Consider the following 25,116-nt stretch of genomic DNA (forward strand, 5'->3'; position numbering starts at 1 on the left):
ACTAAATTAAACAGATATTGGCAGAATTGAAATTTTAAAACCCCAAATATGTGATTATTTTATGATATGAATATTTTCATTTCAAAGTTGATTGAGTAGGGGAGGAGTCAATCTCACACACCCACATCCCTCTTTGCCCCCACCACCTTTTCCACGCAGTTCCTCACAGATAATAAACGCTGCAATACGTTTTCACATTTTACCACGAGATGGAGCCAAAGCGCTATTTATTTTTTCTATTTTAAACTTTCCTAGCAGTTCTTCCCAACTAAATAGAAGGCTGAACCTTAAAAAGATACCCAGTCTATTCTTTTGATTTTAAAATTAACATTGAAATGTATTTTATAAATTTTATTTATTTATTTATTTATTTATTTTTGTAGAGACAGAGTCTCACTTTACTGCCCTGGGTAGAGTGCCGTGGCGTCACACGGCTCACAGCAACCTCTAACTCTTGGGCTTACGCGATTCTCTTGCCTCAGCCTCCCGAGTAGCTGGGACTACAGGCGCCCGCCACAACGCCCGGCTATTTTTTTTGTTGTTGCAGTTTGGCCGGGGCTGGGTTTGAACCCACCACCCTTGGCATATGGGGCAGGCGTCCTACTCACTGAACCACAGGCGCCGCCCCATTTTATAAATTTTAAAGTATATCAGATGTGGAGACACAACCCTTCCCAAATACACCTTAAAAAGAAATCAAAGCAAACATATATAAATACCAAACTACATTATCAGCTAGCTACCATTCAGTATAAAGGTTGAAGACAGGGAATGTATTTAGTGTTGTTTTGGGTCCTTCTAATAAATATGGACAACTTCAGCTGAATGGAAATTATCTTTGGCTTTACATCTTAATTATCTTTACCCAAACAGGATGTTTAAGAAGAGTAATTTCAGAGGGGACATGACAACTTCTTTTAAATAAACCAAAGTCCATCTGAGATATTGAGATTAACTTGCATTGTGTAATAATAAATTTGTCAAAAGTATTCATTTTTCTATGAAAATTAAATATAAAAATAAAAGGCGGGGTGCAGTGGCTCACCTCTGTAATCCTAGCACTCTGGGAGACCTAGGCAGAGGGATCACTTGCTCTCAGGAACTTGAGACCAGTCTGAGCAAGAGCAAGATCCCTGTCTCTACCAAAAAAAAAGAAAGAAAGAAAAGAAAAGGGAGGGGGTTTGGGCAGGATCCCATCTAATGTCCCCATGAGGGTGTTCAGCACACCCCTTGGGTGAAGTGCTCAACCACAACTTGAAATTTACTTTAGAATTGAAAACAATGTAACCTAAAAATTTGTACCTTCATATTAATTTGAAATTTAAAAAATAGAAATAATTAGCCGTGGTAACACTTGCATCAGCTGTCCCAGATAATTGCTTGAGCCCAGTAGTTGGAGGCTGCAGTGAACTATGATGATGCCACTGCAGTCTAGCCCAAGTAACAGGGTGAGACCTTATTCCCAAATAAATAACTTAATTAAAAAGAAAAAAGAAAAAAAAAAAGTATAGGCTCGGCACCTGTAGCTCAGTGGTGCCGGCCACATAAACCAAGGCTGGCGGCTTGGAACCCAGTCGGGGCCTGCTAAACAACAATGACAACTGCAGGTGGCACCTGTGGCTGAGTGGGTAGAGTGCTGGCCCCATATACAGAGGGTGGCAGGTTCAAGCCCGGCCCTGGCCAAACTGCAACAACAAAAAAGCTGGGTGTTTTGGCGAGCACCTGCAGTCCTAGCTACTCGGGAGGATGAGGCAAGTGAATCACTTAAGCCCAAGAGTTTGAGCTTGCTGTGAGCTGTAATGCCAAATGCCACAGCACTCTACTGAAGGTGACATAGTGAGACTCTGTCTCAGAAAAAAAAAAGTGTAGAGTGAAAAGAGCAATTGACCTATATATTAGCTCCAGTTCTGTCTATAATGAGGTATGTTGCCTTGGGTAATTTAGTTCTCCTTTGTGGGTCTGATTTCACACTATTCAAGGGGGGAGAGGGGTATTAAGATATGATCTCCAAAATTCCTTCTATTTCTGAGGATTTTAAAACCATTAAGGAGAAAGAGTTTGGCACAGCTTAAGCTAGAACTTTCTAACAGCCAGAACTGCCCAAGATGGCCTCTTCTACCCATGAAAGTGTGAACATGCTCACTCTAGAGATATCTGGGAATACGTGATTAAACCAGTATTAAGTTACTTTCTAACCCCAAGTTTCTAAATTCTGTAAGTTGAATTGTAAACTGCTTGAAGGGAGAGACTCCTTGTCACACCCCAGGTCCTGTGGCTGCCATGAAAAGCACCTGTCAGATCTCTGACTGTGGGGAAACTAATTGACTTACAATACTGAAGTGAAATCCTGCACCACATTCGTGCCGAGACCTCCCTTGCTATGGGCTAGTCCCAACCAATGACTGAGCATGGCCCAGGAGCTAAGGCAGGCCTGTTTCTAAGAGACATGGGACTCCTCTGATAGAAGAAAGCTTTGGCCTTATTGAACTTTCATAGAGCTTCATTGCAGTCTAAGACTCCCCTCCCTTGATCTTCAGTCCAAGACTCTTTTCCTTCCTTCTCTCCCTCTGCTGGGACCAGACCAACATCTCTGACAGCTCTTCAGCCTCTCCCAGCTCCTGCCCCATTTTCCCTCACAGACGCTTCCACTGACCATCTCTTGTGTGAACAATTGCAAATTGGTGTCTGCTTCTCAGAAGACACAAACTTGCACAATCCTCTAGCAAAAAGCCATAAATTTGAGCGAATGAGGCTACATAAGAATTGGGGACTTCTTAAACATTCAGGGCCCAGCCAAGACCCACTGTAACAGAACCAGGGAAGGTGGAAACTTGGAATCTCTGTTTTTAAAATCTTCCCCAGGTGATTTAACATGTGGACAGTCCTGAAACTCTTCAGTTCTCAGCAGAGTAGATTCTAAAGAGTAAGTGCATGGTAAATAATTCTTTGGGGGAATAAACCATAACCAAAATAAAAAAGTTGAAAAACTTGACCAGTTTGGCTTGGTGCCCATAGCAGAGTGATTATGGCACCAGTTACATATATTGGGGCTGGTGGGCTTGAACCCAACCGACCCGGCCAGGTAAACAACGACAACTGCAACAAGAAAATAGTCAGGCGTTGTGGCAGGCGCCTGTGGTCCCAGCTACTTGGGAGGCTGAGGCAAGAGAATCGCTTAAGCCCCAGGGTATGAGGTTGCTGTGAGCTGTGACGCCACTGCACTCTATTGTGAGTGAGGGTGACATAGTGAGACTCTGTCTCAAAAAAATAAAATAAAATAATAGAAAAATTAAAAAAAGAATTTGTCCTTTAAAAAAAAAAAGAAAGAAAAACGTGACCAGTTTGTATTATTTTAGAATAAAAGAAGAATGTGGCAACGTTATGATAAAGCATTTCCATATCATCTCAAGATCTTCCATTTTCTTTTTCATGTCAGGTTTTTAAAAACTTTTCTATTGTGTTCCACAAACTGAATTTATATGTTTTAACATGAACTTGAGGCTAAGAGAAAGAGAGAGTTTTTAAATAAATCGTACCAGATTTTGCCAACTGGACCTGAAAAATAGCATTTTGGCTTCATCCTAACATGCAGCACCCTTGACCCAATCTCTGCAGCGTTCTTTGCTTTGCCCTTTTCCAAAGGAATCTTGATGGTTGGTGGTTTGCCTGTGTTTTTAAAAGCATTGCCTCATAATTTTTCCTTTTGAAAATTTTTATTAGCTGGGCGTTGTGGCAGGTGTTGGTAGTCCCAGCTACTCAGGAAGCTGAGGCAAGATCGCTTGAGCTTAAGAACTTGAGGTTGCTGTGACCAAAGACTCCCAAGACACCACGCCTGGGCCAACAGAGTGAGACGCTATCTCAAAAAGGAAAGAAAGAGAGAGCGAGAGAGGGAGGGAGACAGAGAGAAAGAGAGAAAGAAAGGAATGAAGGAAGGAAGGAGGGATGGAGGAACTTAGGGAGGAAGGGAGGGAAGGAAGAAAGGAAGGAAAGAAGGAAAGAAAGAAAGGAAGAAAATAAATTATTTTCAAGACATTTACAAGGCTGGGTGTGGTGTCCATTGCCCTGTATGGGTTTTAAGATGCCTTCCAAATCTGTATTATGATTTGGGCTTCTGGGCCCTCTTTACCTGGAGTTCAGGCCAGGGTTAAGGATGGCTGAGAACAGCATATGTCACCCATGCAGAGCTGATTGGCTGAGGACACTTCAAGCAGAGGACAAACAGACTTAACCTCTCCTTAATCTATAACATAAGAAAGAACTAATTCCTCATAAGATGAACGCCTACATCTCGGGAGAGCACTGAAAGGGGTTGTTGTACAGTTCAACCAAATAACCCCAGTCTAAAAACTTCAAGATCTGGCTGGGTGCAGGGGCTCACGACTGTAATCTTAGCACTCTGGGAGGCCAAGGCAGGTGCATTGCTTGAGCTCAGAAGTTCAAGACCAGCCTGAGCAAGAGTGAGACACCATCTCTACCAAAAAATAGAAAAATTAGCCAGGTGTTATGGCAGGTGCCTGTAGTCCCACCTACTCATGAGGCTGAGGCAAGAGGATCCCTTGAGGTTGCTATGAGCTATGACACCATAGTACTCTACGTGGGGCGACAGAGAGAAACTGTGACTCCAAAAAAAAAAAGAAAGAAAGAAAAAAGGAAAAGAAAATCTAATTTAGAAAGGATTAAGTATGAAAAGGAAAATATTTCTGATATTTACCCAAATGTTTTGAAATTTTGGGTCACTATGGGTCTTCAGAAATGCTGAAAAGGATATCTGACCCCAGGATATCCAACTAGGTCAGGAGACTAAGAGACTTTTTTGATGATGTTACGAAAAAGGGCTGGCTTTAAGAATGACCTTCAACCAGAAGCCTCATTATCAGCTCTCTGGTCGCCAAGGCCAATCAGTTCTTCATGGGTAACATGTGCCGTTCTCAGCCATCCTTAACCCTGGCCTGAACTCCAGGTAAAGATGGCCCAGAAGCCCAAATTCAGCCACATGGGTAGCTTAAAAAGATGCTTTTAATTTGTCAACAATTTTACATTAATTTTTGGTGCTTGAAATAATTTAAATTAGTACTAAAAATTAGATCCTGTATCCTGTACATAACAGGACCCTCTGGGTATGTTGAGACACAGAATTAATTTGGTGCTTAAAATTTCCTTTCTTAAAATGTATGTACATTTAAGAAAGGAAATATGTATATATGTATTATATATACGTATGTATGTATTATAGATCTATAGATACAGATAGAAATATGTATATCTTTAATAGACATATTCAGCTTCCAACTTCAGGCTCCTTTTTTGTTTTTTTTTTTTAGAGACAGAGTCTCACTTTGTTGCCCTCAATAGAGTGCAGTGGTGTCACAGCTCACAGCAACCTCTAACTCCTGGTCTTAAGCGATTCTCTTGCCTCAGCCTCCCAAGTAATAACTTGGATAATAATTTGGGTAACGACTTGCCTCTCTACTGAAACCAGTTCATTGTGAGAATCCATAAAAATAATAGACCTTACAATTTTGAGTTGTATTTCATATGAAAAGTATACGTTACCACTTTTATTATATATACGAAGGGTTTTGTTTTTTTTTGAGACAGAGTCTCATTTTGTCACCTCGGTACAGTGCTGTAGTGTCATAGCTCACAGCAACCTCCAGCTCTTGGACTTAGGCGATTCTCTTGCCTCAGCCTCCTGAGTAGTTGGGACTACAAGCACCTGACACAGTGCCTGGCTATTTTTTGTTGCAGTTCTGCCGGGGCCAGGTTTGAACCCACCACCCTCTGTATATGGGGCTGGCGCCCTACTCACTGAGCCACAGGCGCTGCCCCAGGCCCCTATGTTTTATTTAAACTCAATAGCTATTTCTCACAGGTTACATGATTATATGTGGCCTGAAATATTTGTAGTTCCTTTTGGATAAAGGGTGAGGTAAATTCTAAGTGTCCAGGACTATCTCTGAGCCATTATTTAAAACAAACAAACAAAAAAACACACTTGTAAGCTTGCAATGAGCTCTTCTTGTCTTTTTACCATGAGCTCACTATGGAGCCCAGAATTTTGACAGTGCTTGATTTCAATTTGCAAGAAAAGATGGTCTCCTTTGAGGTGTGTTCCTCCGAATTTTTATAATCCTGTAAATTGTTTTCAAAAAAAAAAAACAAAACTGAATTTCAAGAAAAGATTAGCATCCTATAAAGTAGGCTTGGCAAACTATGGCCCATGGGCCAGAACTCGTCCAACACTTGTTTTTATCAAAAATGTCTCTTTGGAACACATCCACATCCATTTGTTTTCATACTACAATGGCAGAGGTGAATGGTTGTGACAGAGACCATCTGCCCCCAAAGCCCACAATATTTACTATCTGGTCCATACCAGAAAAAGTTTGCTGATCCCCACAATAAAACAATAAAAGCATATGAACAACCCAACAGAAAACAAACAGGCAAAGGAAATAAATGAATAGACAATGCTTAGAAGAGCACATTGGATTGTCCAATAAATACATGAAAAGATGCAGATATAATCAGGGAAACTGAAATTTAAATCACACCGAGATTTCATTTCATATGCATTAGATTTGCAAATATTTAATTCTTACAATATCAGGTGTTGATAAGACATAGAATAATGGGGATTTTTATTCTTTGCTGAGGGAAGCGTAAATAAGTACAGCCACTACTGAGGACAACTGAGCAACATTTAATAACAGTGAATTCATATAATCCATGACCCAGACATTCTACACACACACAGAAAATATACACATTTTAGAGAAACTCTTCCATATATGAACAAAGAAACATATACAAGAACCTTCTCTATTGCATTGTTATCAGAAAAAATATAAATAAACTTAATGTTAACTGACAGGATAGATAAATAAATAGTGGGTGTGATGGTTAATTTTATCTGTCAACTTGACTGGGCAAAGGATTCCGGGACATCTGGAAAAACATTATGTCTGGGTGTGTCTATAAGGATGTTTCTAGAAGAGAGTTGAATCTGTAGATTGAGCTAAGAAGATGCCGTCATCAATCCAAGCAGTCAGCATCCAATCTGTTGAAGCCTGAATATATATATATAAAAAAAAAAGTTGATGAAGGGCGAATTTGCTCTTTCTGCTTGAGCTGGAACATCCATCCTCTCCTGCCTGGGACTTTGGTGTTCCTGGTTCTTGAGTATTTACACTTGGACTGAAACATATACTATTGGCTCCCCTGGTTTTCAGGACTTTGGATTTGGACAGGAATTAAACCACCAGCTTTCCTGGCCCTTCAACTTGTAGCTGGCAGGTTGTGACACTTGTCTTTCATAATCACATGGTAATCATGATAAATCCCTAGGTCTATCTATCCATCCATCCATTGTATTGGTTCTGTTCTCTAGCGAATTCTACATATTGGGTATATTCTATAAAGGGAATTCTATATAGTAATGAAACCAATTTAACAATAGCCACCTATTTCATGAACATGGATAAATCTCACAGGTTGAGTGAAAGAAGCAAGTTGCAAAATAGTACAGAATATTATTTACATACACAAAGAGTATATCCCTATATTATATAGGGATATACACATACAAAGAACATGAACATATACATGGGAATAATTATAAAGTCCAGGAAAGTATTTCTCAGGGAGAGAAAGAAGGAAAGGAATATGATTGAGAGGACTGCAAAAGGATCTTCAACAACAAAGAGCAAGCATCACCAGGAGGGGCACCTTCTTATCACCCAAATGCACCTTGCAATGTACGCAGCACTGTAGCCAGGGTCCACGTCTCATTTAGCCTGTGGATGCTACAAATTTGCTCATCCACAGCCGTGAAAAACAAGAAAGAGGGACCAATATATAGGCAGAGATCTTATGTTTATTTTTTCTGGCCACCAAGTTTTTATTTGATTCATCTTGATTTTTTCCTAGTCTTTATGATTTATTTAAGGGCTGATCGTTTGTCCCTACTTATCTGGAGTAGTATTTTAATAATTCTTTTTGTTGTTGTTGTTTTGTCTTTATTTTCTTTTCACATTTTATCCAAGAGGTAAAGAATAATTGGCCAATTTAACACAAAGCACACATAGTGTAGTAACTATAATAAACACTAACACTTTAACAGATCTTACCTTTTCTCTTCCCTACTTAAGTACTTTGTTCCTGATTTTTTGTTTCCTTGGTTAAGATACAAATCAGAATCTTCCTTCTTCATCTGATTGACAACAGGAATTTATTCTTTGGCAAAATCTGCATATCTCCTTTCACCTAAGTTGCCAGCCCTGAGATTTTATGTTTTGAAAACAAAGAATAAAGTTTTTCAAGTGTGGTTTATAGTCTACCTGCATCACTTTTACTTCACGTCCATCTCAATGCTGACTCCTAGACCCTATTCAGGCCTTCTGTATCATTCTGCATTTTAAATCGACCTTTGCATGTGATTCTTTTTTTTTTTTTGTAGAGACAGAGTCTCACTGTACCGCCCTCGGTAGAGTGCCGTGGCGTCACACGGCTCACAGCAACCTCTAACTCTTGGGCTTATGCGATTCTCTTGCCTCAGCCTCCCGAGCAGCTGGGACTACAGGCGCCCGCCACAACGCCCGGCTATTTTTTTGTTGCAGTTTGGCCGGGGCTGGGTTTGAACCCGCCACCCTCGGCATATGGGGCCAGCGCCCTACTCACTGAGCCACAGGCGCCTCCCTGCATGTGATTCTTATGCTTACTAAAGTTTGAAAACCATCACTGTGAAAGAAAGGGAAGGTGTTATTTGGCAGAAATAAAATTAATCCAGATAGTTTATCATTGCTACTTAAAAAGAGCAGAAGAAAGTGATATCTGGGCAATAAAAATTCCGTCATCTTTCAGTGTTAAAAGTGATCTTAAAGGCATCAAGTAGAGAAACTAACTTTATAAGTTTTGCCCATTTCATTTGCTTGTGAGAGTTGCTAGAAAAAAATAAAAATGATTTAGACAGTGAAAGCCTATTTAGGGCAGACTCCAAGAGCACCAAATGAGAAGGCAGGAGCCTGGAAACTGCTCTGCGGTGATGTTGGGCAGAACACAACATCTGAGAGTTTCAGAGTTCTTATCTATAAAACCAGAGCATTGTCCAACTATCTTTAAATTGTCTTTCTACTGCAAGAGGAAATATGTGAAGTGAAAGCATGTCTGTATTTATTGACTTTCTATCATGTAGATAAATCTATGGTATTAATATGTTAGCCATGTGCCAACTTACCATTATTTTTAGTATAAACTCCTAACTACAAAGGTGATGGAAATTTTTTAATTTTAGGTAACAGATGGGTTTTTTTTTTTGCAGTTTTTGGCCAGGGCTGGGTTCGAACCCACCAACTCTGGCATATGGGGCCAGCGCCCTACTCCTTTGAGCCACAGGCACCGTCCCAAATTTTTTAATTTTTAATTTATACATGTGATTACCTTGTTTCCAAAATCCTTATTAATTAATCCTTATTAATTTAATCCTTATTAATTTTACTTATATGACATGAATAGGCAATTTAGATGATGGTGATATTTTCAAACGCTGCTTGCTTTAATTTATTTATAAAGAATGTCTCCACGATAGAGAAGAACACCCTAATGGCACAGCAGAGAGCAAGAAAGGACCTGGCCAAAAGCTGTAATTGGTACAGACAATGATTCTTTGTGGTCTGTTAGACCATAGGGACTCAACGTCCAGAAGAGGGGATGTTGGTAATTACCTAACACCAAGGCTGCAGCTGGTCTTGGCCTCTCAGAGGTAGTCACTTCCCATTCAAATGTTTTGCTGTGTGGAGAAATTGTCCACTGTTCAGAAATATCCCCTCCTTTGACCCTTACAACATCCCTGTGTGTTTCAGGGTTTTAAAGTGTGTGAGAAAGCAGTCTGATTTGCGGCCATCAAACTTCTCTCTGTATCGGCTTTAGATTAAACTACCAGGTGTATGTCCAGATGAGTACCAAGATCCCAGGTAAAGTGAGTCAGTAGAGGGAGTACGCCTGTGATTTAGAATATAGCTGAAGCCCCAAAGATTTGTGTCACATTGAGGGAAACCTTTCTCTTACCCTTCAATTTTTTTCCCCCGTTTGCACAGCTCCCAACATCCTCACCCTTTGGAACCGCGGAGAGTCATTTGAAATTTAACTGAACGCTGGAGGCAAGTTTTATTTTTCAGATCATCCAATTTAGGAGATCCAATTTATGTAGAAGGAAGAGAAAGACGGGTGGAGGAGGAAAAAAACGGCCTCATCATTTTCCTGTGCTGCTTCTACCTTCAATCCGCAACCTGCCACGCAAATTCAGTCAAGTCAGGGATTTTGCCTTGAACCACCGCCGCCACAACCACCACCTTGTCACTCACGCCCGAGAAACACGCCCCTCCGGCCCCACTCTTGGCCAATGGCGGCTCCCCTGCCTGCATAGTAATGAGCTCGAGACCTCCCCGGGCCAATGGCGCTCCGGGAGAAGGGTTAGTTTTGCATGTACCTAAGCGATTTGCATAACCCAGCGGCCGGGGGCTTGAGAACCCGAGCGTGCAACCCTAGAAGGGAAAGGACGGGAAGAGCCTGAGCCGCGGCAGGGAGAGAGCGAGCGAGAGTCTGGGTGTTTGTGCAAGAGCCGGGGCTGTGGCTGCGGCGAGGGGCCGGCATGGCTGAAGGTTGCGCTCCGCAACCTTGAAGAGCGGCTGCGGCGTGAGGCCGGGGGCAGCGAGGCGGGTGCGATGGCAGAGCGCGGCCCCCGCAGCCGCGCCGGGCCGGCCCGGCTGGTCTGAACCGCCAGAGGAGCGGGGCTGCCTCTGCGCTTCCATGGAGCAGCGGGAAGGGCGAAACTCCGGAGCGCTGCGTCCCTTTGCTGCTGCGGCGCACTGCTGAAGGGCCGAGACCGCGCGGACCGCTGAGGGACAGGAGCCCCCGCCCCAGCCCGCAGGCCGGCTGCCCGGGGGCGGCGGGGGGCGTCGGAGGGCAGCGGAGGCGCGCCGAGCGAGCGGCGCCGCGGGAGAGGCCTGCGCGGGAGGCGGCCGCAGCAATGCCGGGCCCGCTGGGGCTGCTCTGCCTCCTCGCCCTGGGGCTGCTCTGCTCGGCCGGGCCCAGCGGCGCGGCGCCGCCTCTCTGCGCGGCGCCCTGCAACTGCGACGGCGACCGTCGGGTGGACTGCTCCGGGAAGGGGCTGACTGCAGTGCCCGAGGGGCTCAGTGCCTTCACCCAAGCGCTGTGAGTGCGGGCGCCGGGTCTGGGGGATCCAAGGGGGGCGCTGCGGGGGCGGAGCCAGCGTTCTGTCCCACCCCACCCCTCTGGAGGCCCGGGGAGGGGGGTGACGCCGGTCACCTGTGTGTGTGTGGGGTGCTAGGCACCCAACCCCGCACCGCGGGCTTTCTAAACTCTCCCAGTCGGGGTCCGGACAGCGGGTAGCCAAACTTTGGGGGCCCAGTACACCCCCACTCTTCTAACTCCGGATGCATCTGGGGCCAAGGAGAAGAGAAGAATCTGGAAACGCTTGCCCCTGGCAGCCTTTTCACGTGACCTTCCCTTCTCACGCGGGCCCATGCTCTGCTGGCAAGAGGTTTAGCCATTGGCAGGGGTGAGGGCGCTTGGCCTAGGTCTGCAGACCGAGGCACGCTTCGTGGGGAAGCACCTGGACTCTCCTGGGTTCCAGCATGTATGCAGAAGAAACACCTGTACCTCAGTCAGGGCGAATCTTTTTCCAGATTGGCCCCAGCCAGGTAGTGCGACTTGGCACTTTGGCCCAATTCCTGTCTGGACCCATCACCAACAAACGCCGGGTTCTGGAGCACGCAGAGGAGTCGGAGAAAACAAGGGCGAATTATAGGCTCCTCGGTGAAAATTCTCTAACCCACCGAGGGCTTCTGAAGAAGGAGCTGCCCTGACTGAGGTACAGGGTGCTGGGCCAAAAGCAGAGTGCCCGAGCCTGTGCCCAAGCCCAGTCCGCGGGGTAGGCAAGCACTTCTCCGCCTTGCCTGAACCAGCAGAACTTCCCTTGTGGCTTCTTGAGGTCGGGAGAGTCACTCAAATGTTTCTGACTTTGCAAAATCTCCCTCTTCAAACAGGGACCTGAGAGCTTTAGACCTTACCTTCAGAAAAGAAGAGGATCTGGAATAGGTGTTGAAGGTGGTGTTGGCAAATGCCACTAATAGAGGAAGAATAGGGTAATTGAGTGCACGGCTTGTGTGCGCTTGTTCTTCCTTCTTGTGTGGTGTGGCCAGATGAATGATTAAATCAGGAGCAGTGAAAGAGCTGTTTGAGAGAGGAAGGGCTTCTGAGGGGCCCTTGGGTAAAGGGAATTTCCTTTTACCTTGCAGCTACTGAAAGGGACCTCTTAGAAATAGACAGTTTTAAAGGAGTAACAGTCCCTGTGAAGAAATCCCTTTTATGCAGGCCACAGCATGTATTTCCAGGTGGGTGGTGGCAAGGTCTTCTGTCTGCCTGCCCTCTCAGGATGGACTTACAGTGGCCGTTGAGGCTTGCTGTCTTAGAACCTGTTTCATTCTTCTTCTTCCAGCACCTCTCCCCCCTTTTTTCCTTGTCTCAGATTAGTTTTGTATTTGAAGTCATGTTTCTTCAGCACAGGGAAGTTGAACTTTTCACCAAAATAGTTAACTTTGCAGTCAAGGGCATTTTGTTCACAAAGTTACAAGAAGTGGGAGCGGTTGAGCCAAGAGCGGGTTGAGTGAGGGAAAGAAGACTTTGGTTGGAGAGGTGGGAGTATTTCTTCCCCTAAATTCTGTAGGAACTTGGTAGGAAATTTATAAAGATGCCTTTGCATGAACCTCTTTCAAGACTCTCCATATAATAGGAAAGCATAATTTTACTATTTTGACTAGTTGTGTAAAGACCTTGTTTCGTAGATTCTTTGAGTTTTAATAAGTAGACTCTGTAAAGAAAAGGGGCTGTTTTACATTAGTTCCTAAAATCACAAAGAAATACTACATTTTTATGAGAATGTGTTCCTCTCTAGAGCATTAGGCACCTCCCTGTAGAACTCACTGAAGGTAGGGAAATGCTGTATCTTCAGCTTTGGTCCCCAGGAAAGGCTTGGGAAGCAGAAAAATAATTGGCACCAGTCTGGGTGAGTGTCTAAACCAGCATTACCATAGCACTTTTTGAGCTGCAGAGGTGAGCAAATGTGTTGTATTTGCTCACCACCTGTGTAGGTGATCTGTAGGTAGAGTGACCATATAGTCTGTTAACTCCTTATTTCATCTGACTACTCATTTTTCCCCCCAAAATAGAATATATGATCATCCTCTCTGAAGGGGCTTTCAAGGATAGTATATTTGCATTTTGATTGTGGGGAAACCAGCTTGTCCAATGATTCTCAAAAGGGAATCACCTGGGTGTCTTTCTCAGTCCTTCCAATTTGCCCTCCCTGAGCCATACTCAGCACATCGAGAGACTAGACTGTGGTCCCTAAGCTATTATAAACATATTCCTAGTTTCTGGAGCATGTGTCCCACAACCTATTTAGTTATAAGTGAAATTACAAACACAAAATTAGAAGTTAAAAAGATGAGAGTATAATTTTTTTTTTTTTTTAGGCAGTTTTACTTTGTTCCCTCAGGCTAGAGTGCTGTTGCCTCAGCCTAGCTCACAGCAACCTCAAATTCCTGGGTTCAAGCGATCCTCCTCCCTCAGCTTCCTTACCAGGACTGCAAGCAAGAGTATAATTATTAATCAAGGTTCTTTATTTCCTTCTAATTCTTCAATGGTTTGTCCAGTGATAGTATTTTCCACCTGTCTTGGGGATATGTACGTCTTACTTATAGAGACCCTGAGACTGACAAAGACCAAGGATTTTATTTCACTCGGGAGTCCACAGAGCCTGGAAATAGGAGGCACTCTAGAGTGAAGAAACAAGGATGCAAGGTCGCAGTGAGGAGCAGAACTGAAGCTTGGAATTCAGATACCACTCCCACGTGGGACTGTCACATTCAGCATTCTCAGCATTTAGCCTTTAGTCCAGATCTGAGAAGGTCCCAGAGGAAGGAAACCTTCACCTTCAGGCTCGTTTAAACTTGTTTAACCATCTCTATTTCCTGTTGAAAGTCACTTTACCAGAGTGCGGGGACAGGGTCAAATGTAATCTTCTGTATTGCTGATGGGACACCTGTGTCGAGCTCATTTGGTGCACCTGTAGTTACTATGTTTGTGAACAGCAGTTTTCAATTGTGTGTCACAATGCACAAGCTTGTCGCAGTGCACCCTGAGGTGTTAAAGGCGGAAATCTTACGAATACTAAAATTCCAAAGTTTATTTTATTGAAAGGATTCAAGGTTATTCCTGTATTAGTGGTAATAAGGTGACTTTTAATCACCTGTATTCCAAGATTGAGGGAGAGAGAGAAGTCATGGGGAGAGGAAAATTGGCATGAGCCCTCTGGTGGGGTGTGTGTGTGTGTTTTCAAACCATTGTACCAATGAGGACCTTCTGGTATGTTATTGCTACAAAATTTGAGAAATGTAGGTCCAAAGCACAAATTTTCATATCCTAGATTATGTCTGGCATATGGTTGTAAGATTTGTAAAGACTACTTGTGTGGCTTTGTGAAGAGGGTGGTGGATCTGAGCACTTGATCACAGCCTTTACTGTGCCACTGAGTAATTATGTGGCCCTGAGCAAGTCATTCCACCTTTTTTTTTTCTGGTGACTATTTCCTCATCTGAAAAATGAAGCAATTGGATTCACTAGATTATCTCTAAGGCTATTTCTTGCTTCCAAAAGTTCTATGATTTTCTGTTTCTCACACAATTTTAGGATGGCAAGGTGATGATAAGGTTATGATCCTCACATAGAAAGATCCCAGGAGCAGCAGAATATCGTTGCAGTTGAAGTTGCACAAGCCTATTTAGTACCACTCACTTGGAGGAGTTCTTTGTGTTTAAAAGTATGCGTTAGGAAATTTGCCATGGAGACTTGTTGCAGAATGCATGACTAGCTAAGGCTCTTAGCTAGGGTAGAATAGCCCTGCTTGTTTCCTGTGGGGATGGCTTAACACTTGGAAAATAAAATCACTCTGTTTCAGTAATTTGGATACTGTACAAAAAGTTACTCAACGTCCTCACTTCCATATAATTAGTCATAATCTCTCAAACCTTCACAGTGTGTGTATCCTGTATGTGAGCAGGTTGTCGAGCTTTTTATATAGAATTGAGTTTCCTGAAGGGCTTTGAAGTGTTTTTTAAGATTCTTCTTTTGGAGGCAGGGCGAGGTGGCCCATGCCTATAATCCTAGCACTGTGGGAGGCTGAGGCGGGTGGATTGCCTGAGCTCATGAGTTTGAGACCAGCCTGAGCAAGAGTGAGACCCCATCTCTAAAAAAATAGCCAGGCATGTGGTGGGCATCTGTCATGCCAGCTACTTGGGAGGCTGAGGCAAGAGAATAGCTTAAGCCCAAGAGTTTTAAATTTAAAGTTGCTGTGAGCTATGACACCATGGCACTCTATGGAAACATCATCTCAGATTCTTCCTTAAGTTGTATTTTTTTTCCTTTGCAACAAACACCTTCTACTAATACCACTTGAAAGTATTTTCACATGTATCCTCCAATAGCTGTTATTTATTCTATAGCAGGTTAGGCCAGCAATCATCAGTGGTTAAATGTTTGTACTTTATTGATGGTGGAGTTTTGATATCTTTGGATTTTTGAATTATCTGTAAATTACAGTATTAGTTTAGTTTGTGTGGTGTCTTTCTAGAGATATATTAGTTTTATATATAAATTAACTTTGTTACAAACAAGGACAATATAAAAACATCTTTAAATATTGATCCTTTATTTTCCAAATCAGTGAACCTCTAGGTCCTCTGTAAGTACAAAACGGAAAGAACATTCTGGCGGGCATATGGAGAGCTGGGTTTCAGATCTGTCAATAAGTCACAGATGGGCCCTGGAGTGAATCTCATCCTTAACTCTGTAGGGCCTTAGTTTCTCCATCTATAAAACACAGAAGTCAACAACTCATACAGCCAAGAGGTTTTTTTTTTTTTTTTTTTTTTGTAGAGACAGAGTCTCACTTTATGGCCCTCGGTAGAGGGCTGTGGCCTCACACAGCTCACAGCAACCTCCAACTCCTGGGCTTAAGCGATTCTCTTGCCTCAGCCTCCCAAGCAGCTGGGACCACAGGCGCCCGCCACAACGCCCAGCTATTTTTGGTTGCAGTTTTGGCTGGGGCTGGGTTTGAACCCGCCACCCTCAGTATATGGGGCTGGCGCCCTACCGACTGAGCCACAGGCACTGCCCGAGGTTTTCTTTTATTTAATTTGATTTTTATACATTTCTTGGGTCCTCTCTATTGTGTTAAATGATATATAGGTGTGTAAATCTTAAAATCTCTCACACACCCAGGACATTCTAAGTTCACCCCCACTTGTCCAGTTCAACTGGAATATTTCCATTTAGTAGGGAACTCACTGTCTCACAAGGCAATAGCGTCCCCAATGTCATCTGAGCAGCAGGTGGGACATCAACCAGTAATTCTCGTGTTCTGTGCTCCTGAAAGCTTGTGGTAACCAATAATACTGCAGGATTTCTGAGAATTGCGGAAGCCCAAGAGCTGGAGGTTGCTGTGAGTCCTGTGACATCATGGCACTCTACCGAGCACGGTAAAGTGAGACTCTGTCTCTACAAAAAAAAAAAAATAATAACTAAATGTTTATACCAGTTACTGTATCACAGATATTTAATGTCCGAGCACTTGGCTCTTAACATTACAGTTGTAAGGTAACATTTGACAGCTTAATCTCTTAAAGATCAAAGTTGTGTATTTGTAGGTGGATCCAGGCAAGTTGAGGCATTTCTTGGCCTCTGTCAGTCTGTCTCTCTGTCTCTCAGATTCTTATTTTAGTAATCTCTACAATAATGGAAAGAACTGGCAGCCTGCGTGTTTGGATTTTAATTTCTGGTCTCCTTGGTTGCATCTGTCCGTTTCCTCTCATTTTTCTTATCAATAGATGATGGATATTTGACTAGATGATGGCCAGTATCTCTCTGTGCTTTGAATTTCTGTGAATCTGTATAGGATTTTTAAGTAAAGTTGTTAAGAATCATTTAGTGATTTATTGAAATCTTTCTAAGACTGCCTCCCACTTTTTCTCTATTAAAGACATATAAATATCTTTAAAGCTCAGAATTTTTGGGGATACCCAGGTTGAAAGTTAAACCCTGCCAAATGTGCCTTTAACTCTGAAATATAGAAGTAATAAAACTTATAGTAGTCTTGATAAGGCAGCTTTGCTCTTTTAATTTTTTTAACTAGATCTCAGGGTTTGGATTTTAGAAATAGGTTATCCAGCTTGCTACTTAACTGTCCTGTGTGGCCTTCAAGTTTTTGACAATGCTAAAGCTTATTTTCCTACATATAAAAGAATATGAACTCCCCCCCCCAACTTTGTTCAGTGAAGTGTGGTTTTCTTAAAAGCTTGATTGAATATGATAAAATGCTGTAATTTTAAATCATGTCAGTGAACAAAAAAAAAGTAATGTAGGGCATTTAGTAAATCAGTACTCTTACACAATGGCTAATTTGTCTGCCTTTCTTGACATTTCTTTTGTGCCTTTAAGCACCTGATGGTCAAACTTGTATGTTAGGTGTCAGCTCTATTGTTTGGAATTGGGTGAGTTCAAAGCTGAGTTTAGAAAATCAGTCTGAGCATGAGAAAGAGCATGCTCTTATAGTTTGTATATGGTTAATAACTTACAAAGACTCTAGCAGTCAAACTCCCCTTTTAAATAGCAATAGGTAACTGTGTAGTAGTGTACTCTAGATTCACCCACACATAGACCCAGAGTCGTCATTAAACTTTGTGTATGGCTGGGTTATTTTTAGCAAGATTCTTAAAGTGTACTAAAGTATTCTGTGTCATGTTCAGGCAATTAAATCTCTGAGTGTTTGAGTTGGTTGTTTTTAGTCTCTAAAACATATTTTTTGTACTATTATGTATTTTAATTGTCAAAAAAAAGCACACTAACTGTGTCTTCCTTCACTACAAGGCTTGGCATTATGCGTCTCTTATTTTAGATGCAAGTGTATGCCATTCAGGAATGTCCTTCTAATAGTAGGTCCAAAAGAGGAACATGTTAAAATATTTTTTAAAAAATATATTCCTGGCTCAGTGACTGTAGCTCAAGCGGCTGAAGCACCAGCCACATTCACAGGAGCTGGAGGGTTCGAATCCAGCCCCAGCCCACCAAACAACAGTGACAGCTACAACCAAAAAATAGCCGAGCATTGTGGCGGGCACCTGTAGTTCCAGCTACTTGGGAGGCTGAGGCAAGAGAATCATTTAGGCCCAAGAGTTGGAGGTTGATGTGAGCTGTGATGCCACAGCACTCTACCCAAGGAGACAGCTAGCGACTCTGTCTCCAAAAAATTAAAAAGAAAAAAATATTCCTTAGCTTTCTGTCATCAAAGGTGTTATGGGTAAAACATTGAATTACCTTCCTATGGCAACATGTTGGAGCATAAAAGTACAAGAATATCTGTGTAAGGAAATGTAGCACATAGATATTTAAGAGGCAGCTGGGCCAAGACTGGGTATACCTTTAGATCCTAGACTGGACTTTGTGCTAGTGGGAAAATGTGTGGAAGAAGCATACTAACATATTACAAGACATTTATTTAGTGAGCCTTTATCTTTTGTATTTAATTTGATTTATATATTCTGCATCAAACTACGTCTTTGAAAAAGACTATGTAAACACCCTTAGCTGGTTTTTCTATTTTGATATAGGAGAATGCAGCCCCCCCCTTTTTTTTAATAAAGTTTCTTTTTGTTTTAAATTTTTTTTTTTATTGTTGGGGATTCATTGAGGGTACCGAGACCCAGGTTACACTGATTGCATTTGTTAGGTAAAGTCTCTCTTATAACTGTGTCCTGCCTCCAAGACGTGTGTCACACACTGTGACCCCCCCTTTTTTTTTTACAAAGTTTTAAAAATAAAGTTGACCCTGGAAAGAGTCTCATTTTACCCTAATAACAAAATATTCTTGATATTTGAATCAGAATGTAGAACCTGTTATCCAGAAAAATCACGAGTTAGATTGTCCCTGTTCCCTTGTATTTTTAAAGTTCTATTTGAGGAACTTTTCCTTCCTAAGAAGAGTGACATACATTTGGTGGGGAGATGGCTCCTTTACCTTGAAGCAGTGCGGAGATGGGTAAGGAAAGTACCTGGGATTGCTTCAGGTCCCTCTTCTGCACTCCCCTCCAGCTTTGAGGTTCCCTTGTATAGAGCTGAGTGTAAAGGCAGAGTCATTTTAGTATAAAAGGTGACATCAAATTTCACCTAAAGAGCTTGATTAGAGCCCTCTTCTTATACAGGGCGAAGAATTTTATAGTTCTTGATCTTTTCATTTGTCTGGTTTTGAAGTTGCAGAATGGGAGATACGCTTCCCACTTGGCAGGGTCTTTCAAACTGAAACTCTAGGGATTGAACTCTGCCAGTGGTTAACTTCTGATTTTTTTTCCTTTTCTCTAAGGTATGAGGTTCATGCTTAGAAGGCCTTGCAGAAGTCATAAGGATAATACCTGCAGGTGCTGGGCAGACCAGATATTTTCATGAGAGAAGAGACTCATGGGCAGAAAAGAGACTCCACACACTTCTGTGTGCAGACACAGAGCTGCATTCTTGCAGAATTTTCCAGAGAATGAGAGAACTTAGCACCCTAGGAACTCTATCCTACCAGCTCTTTTCTTTTCAGTAGTAGTGGTGGTGGTGAGGGGCAACTTACCTGTTGACAGCCTCTTCAGCCTTCCATTTTAGGTGCTAAATTAATCTAGTCTTTGCATTTTCTAAATGTGATAATTGCCCTTTCATTGCCTTTCAGGATCTCCTTATCTCACAGAATTTGGAGTATACACAGAATTCTCATATAATTTGATCTGAGTTCATAAAAAGGGAATATTGTCTTTTCTGTGCTACGTGTGCTAGTTCAACTTATTTGATTAGCTTTTTTTAAAAACGTAGTATTTTTTTACAAAGAAATGTTCTCTTGTTGGCCTTCTGTTCTCCAAGGTAAATTTGAGTCCATGGTCACAGGTCCCTGTTGACTCCCCAGTCTTTTATAGGGATATTTTTGTGAACAGCCTTTCAAAAACGGTTTAATGATTGATTGAAAATGGCACAGAGAATCAAGACCCCAGAAGTTCAGAGGGGCATTCCAGGGCTTGGCCAAGTCACCCAGCCTAGTCTGGACTTCACATTTCCCATCTGGGAGGAGAGAGAGCTTGCTTTATCTTCAGGGTGGCACCTGGGAAATTGTCTTCAGCATGATCAGTTCCAGTGACACCGACGGAAGATATTTCTTGTCCTTTCTCCTGGGAAAGACTAGGCAGTGTGTGTGTGTTATAATTTTGTGATTTAAAATTGTAAACCCCGTTTCTTTCATTCTTTAAGTGTCTATCAGGTTCAAAGCCCATTACAGACTCCACAGGTGAGCCACTGTGCTAATGGGAAAAAAGGCGACTCATCTACCAGGCTTTTCATTCAGAAATCCTTAAAGAGGGGGTGGCACCTGTGGCTCAGTGAGTAGGGTGCCGCATATTCTGAGGGTGGCGGGTTCAAACCTGGCCCCAGCCAAACTGCAACAAAAAAAATAGCCGGGCGTTGTGGCAGGCGCCTGTAGTCCTAGCTACTCGGGAGGCTGAGGCAAGAGAATCGCCTAAGCCTGAGAGCTGGAGGTTGTTGTGAGCTGTGACGTCATGGCACTCTACTGAGGGCAACAAATGAGACTCTGTCTCTAAAAAAAAAAAAAGATTCTGGTGGAGAAACAATAGTACTTAGGTTTTTGTAAAAATTTTCTTCTTGTAAGTGGTACTGCTGCCCTCTAACACGAAAGGCTGATGGTGAGGAGGTAAGGTTTGTCTCCAGGAAAGAGTCTGGGGAAGTGGTACTTTTTTACCCTGGGTCTCTCTTGGTGCTACTTTCCTGAGATGGCTGGTCCAGTAGAGAAGTGCTGTCCAGACAGGGGACCTCAGTGTTTCTCCCTAAGCAGACATTGTAGCCTCTTCCTTTAAAGACAGTATAATCATCAGGTACTGATTTTCTACTTTCAAACTTTGGAACACTGAGGATTTTCATTAAATCCTAACTCACTCTTTGGGAACCCTTATGCCAGTGATCACCCCCCTGGAGTTTCTTTGATCACTTGGGGGCTGGATAAGATTTATTCAGAATAGACGAAGTAGCTGCCTTCTTATTTTTTTGAATCTATGTGGTTCTAGAAATAGTCAGATCATGAGAGAACTTTTTAAGTATTTTGAGCCTATCTTTTAAGTATTTTACTGGTTATTGAATAACTGTGGTTTTTGTTTGTTTTTTGCATTCGAGATTAATGCTTGTGTTTTGTGGATAAAAGAAAGTTTATTTTCCTAAATGTAACTTTAGAACTAAAATCCTTTCTTTAAAATCTTTTGTACATCTACAAAGTTAGATGACATGCTTATTCAGCCCAGTTAAGTTTTTTAAGTTTCTGAGAAAGATTTTTGTAAATTTTGATTTGGACTTGATTTGAACCTGAACTGTAAAGCGGGAAAGAAGCTAACGTAGGCAGTGGCACTCACAACCTATTTAGATTGGCTCAGTGTTTCATATACCGTTGTGCATTTTCGACCCTGGGTCTCTTTCTTTAAATAAAAAGAAAGAAAGAAAGAAAAAGAAATGTTTGAGATGTTTTTCTCATTACCATCTTGACATCTGCCTGGTTACACATGAATAGCTTGACCCAGTCCCTCAGCAGGGAGACTACCACAGCCTTGCTTTCAAGAGCCATGTCCCTGACAAAGAAAACATATGGAATATTTCATTCCTACCCTTCACAAACAGAGTTGGGGGCTGTGAGGGCATGCAGCAGAAGGCTTCATACTTCATGGTAGGTTGGCAAATTTGTGCACTAACCACAGGCTCTAGCGTTAGTAATTGAGCTGTGTTTTCCAAAGCCCTATTACATTCTGTGGAACGTTACCTCCGGTGTTTTGGATACATCAATTTCTAATATGAGTGTGAATTAAGTGGGTGCGGCCTGCTTCCATGATGGAGTAATCATGTGTTTTTACCAAGGAGAAATTTGTGTGTGCCTGTGTGCGTGCACACAGACATACAAGGCATTTGGATGTTGCTCATCCAGATTTGATACATGGTCTGGGTTGGGAACGCAGATGCTTGAATTCCCAGTAGAGTATGCCTTGGGGACGGTCTGTCTCTATGTTTATCTTCTTGTCTGTCTACAAAAAGACCTCAATTGATCATTCTCATGCTAGCCAAATACTGCTGGGTTGACACTTAAAGGTTTCTGTTGCTGTATGGTACTATTCTCCTGGGGTGGGATGTGTGTGTGTGACTCAGTTTCAAGAAGCATTAAGGGTTTTTGCTTTGTAGCGTCTGAATCTACAGTGTGGAAGCGTGACAGGAGATAGCCGAGAACATGGAATGGAAGGGTTATTTAATTCTTGTCTTTCTCAGGTCTTAATTTGTGTTAAGAGAATTTGCTACTTGGGCCGCTCGGCTAAGGTGGCATCCCATAAGGAGGGAAAAAATAAAAAACAAACAAACAAAACGATTACATCCAAAGATGAGAAGATTCTTGACTTTGGCAGAGGAAATAATGACATCCACTTTGTTGGGGTCTTTTCCAGCCCTCGGGTTTAGCCCCTGACTGAATTTCTAGTTTCCTTGTTTCCTAGACGTGGGGACTGGTTTTGACAGAAGTTGATGATTTGTTGAAAAGGAAGTGAGCGCCTGTTGATTATTTTATCCCAGATATAGCCTAATACTTACATTTTTATAGACATGTCTTCCAGAAGGTATTTTTGATTGTTTTTGGTATCATTATTGAACAAAAGTTTCAAAATAACATGCTAATAGAAATTACTGCCTTTTACATTTTCTCATAAGCATAATCCCTTTTGTAGTTCTTGATTATACTAGATTTTCTTTAAATTTGTTGGCTCTTGGCAGTTCAATTTTCAAAAGTTTCTGTTTGGTTCTTCACAAATTCTATTTGAGGTTCCCCCCCCTTTTTTTTGAGACAGAGTCTCATTTTTGTCGCCCCCAGTAGAGTGCTGTGGCATCACAGCTCACAGCATCCTCAAACTCTTGGGCTTAAGCTGTTCTCTTGCCTCAGTCTCCCAAGTAGCTAGGACTACAGGCCACAACGCCCGGCTATTTTTCATTGCAGTTGTCATTGTTGTTTTGCTGGCTTGGGCTGGGTTCAAACCCACCAGCCTCAGTGTATGTGGCTGGTGCTGTAACCATTGTGCTACAGGCACTGAGCCCTGAGGTTCCCTTTTTAAAAAATGCTTCCATATGCTAATACTAAAATAAATGGCCTAATCTTAGATGATCCATCTTCCTTACCTTAACTAACCACTTAATTGACTTTCATAACTATGAATTCATAGTTCAAAGGGAGAACTCCCCCAATCCTCTTCATCTTCAAATTTACTGTTTAATGTACAGTTCTTCAAGTTTTGGAATGTGTACAGTCATGTGACCATTACCACTCTCAACATCTAGAAATTTTTGTCACTCTCCCAGATTTTCGTGTGCCCCTGTATAGTCCCTGCTAACTGCTGAACTGTTTTCTACGTTGGGTCTCTGACTTTATATAGCTTTGTCTTTGCCTGAATGCCGTATAAATTGAATGAAACAGGATGTAGTCTTCTGTGCCTGGCTTCTTTTACTCACCCTATGTCATTTGAGATTCTGCCATGTTACATATGTCAGTTTGTAATACTCATTTTCCTCATATAGATATATTACAATTTGTTTATTCCCCAGTGTAGAAATATTTACTTTGTTTCCAGTTTGGGGCAGTTACAGATAAAGCCCCTATAAATATTTGCATATGGAGTTTTGCATGAATCTAAGTTTATATTTCACTTGTGTAAGAATTAGAGTAAGAATCCGAGTCATATGATAAATATATGTCCATAACAAAATGTTGGTCTTTTACTGTCTGTCGTAGAGACATAGTGAGGTTTGTTATCACCAATTACTTACAGCCTCAATATATTGTTAGCATGGTGTGCTGTATTAGCGAAAGCTGTTATTAAATTAAAAACTGATTTTATTTAAATGTCTATTCTTGAAAGGGAGAATGCTAGCTCCCTGTTAGATACCCAGCAGTTCCTGTAATGCCCCCCAAAGGCTTCCGCAGAAATGACCCCAATGTGAAGCATTTTGTTTACAGTGAAGAAACTTGGAATTATTAGGGTATCCATGTAGGTAAAGTCTGATCCAAAAGAAAGGGAAATTTGGTGAGGGTCTATTTGTATATTAAGCATGTTACAAGTGCTAACTGTAATTTTCACAACAACCATTCTTGGTCCATACCATGATTCCTGCTTTATAGCTGAGCAAACCAAGATTTGAGAGCATTTTATAACTTGCTCAAATATCTTACCATTTTAATGATCCTAATTTGTGAAGCTCAGGTATTCTGCATTTAAGTAAGTTTGTTCAGATATCTGACAGTTTGTCAGAAAAGGAAAAGAGAAAATGAAAAATGAAATGGTGAGAAGCTACACCATTTTTTTTTTTTGGCCAGGGCCAGTTTGAACCCACCACGTCTGGGATATGGGGCCGGCGCCCTACTCCTTGAGCCACAGGTGCCGCCCTACACCATTTTTTATTATTGAAAAAAAAATCTGAACTGAAACTAAAGCATACGTGAAAAGGATACATACAGTGTACACACACTAGGAGACCATGGCTTGATTTAGGAGTAACTGATATTCAAGAATCGATTTTCTATGAATAAAAGTGTTGTCTTTTATTCATGCCAGAATTTCTTTTTAAAGTATCTCTTATATAGTCTCCCTGCTTCTTGTACATATTTGTTTAAAAGCTTTCATATCATTTTTCACGTTAATGTTGTTTTTAAAAAACCACCAAAGTGTCAGTCATAAGCTTTTTGGCTTTTTTTTTTCTTTTGTGGAATTCACTTATTTGGTACATGAGGATCAGTTCTGTTAGTAGACTCATTTTTCTGTTTCTTAAGGAGCAAATTACTGAATGTGTTGCTTTAAACCAAAACCTTGAAGTCCATTAAAAAGCCAAGTGAGCAATAGGATGGTTTCCATATAGCTGCCCCTTTCCTTCACT

General features: G+C 41.9%; 1 protein-coding gene across 2 annotated transcripts in view; it reads left to right on the top strand.

Annotated features, from left to right (window-relative positions):
* Positions 1-11,025: 11,025 nt before the first annotated feature.
* The window catches only part of LGR4 (leucine rich repeat containing G protein-coupled receptor 4), a 99,687-nt gene continuing 85,596 nt past the window's right edge, over positions 11,026-25,116 (top strand). For both annotated transcript variants that reach the window (XM_053561137.1, XM_053561138.1), the window contains exon 1: positions 11,026-11,211. In XM_053561137.1, coding sequence (XP_053417112.1) covers positions 11,027-11,211 — 185 coding nt within the window. In that variant the 5' untranslated portion in view covers position 11,026. The remainder of the gene's footprint in view (positions 11,212-25,116) is intronic.

This window comes from Nycticebus coucang, chromosome 14, assembly GCF_027406575.1.
Source record: "Nycticebus coucang isolate mNycCou1 chromosome 14, mNycCou1.pri, whole genome shotgun sequence".
Lineage (NCBI taxonomy): Eukaryota > Metazoa > Chordata > Mammalia > Primates > Lorisidae > Nycticebus > Nycticebus coucang.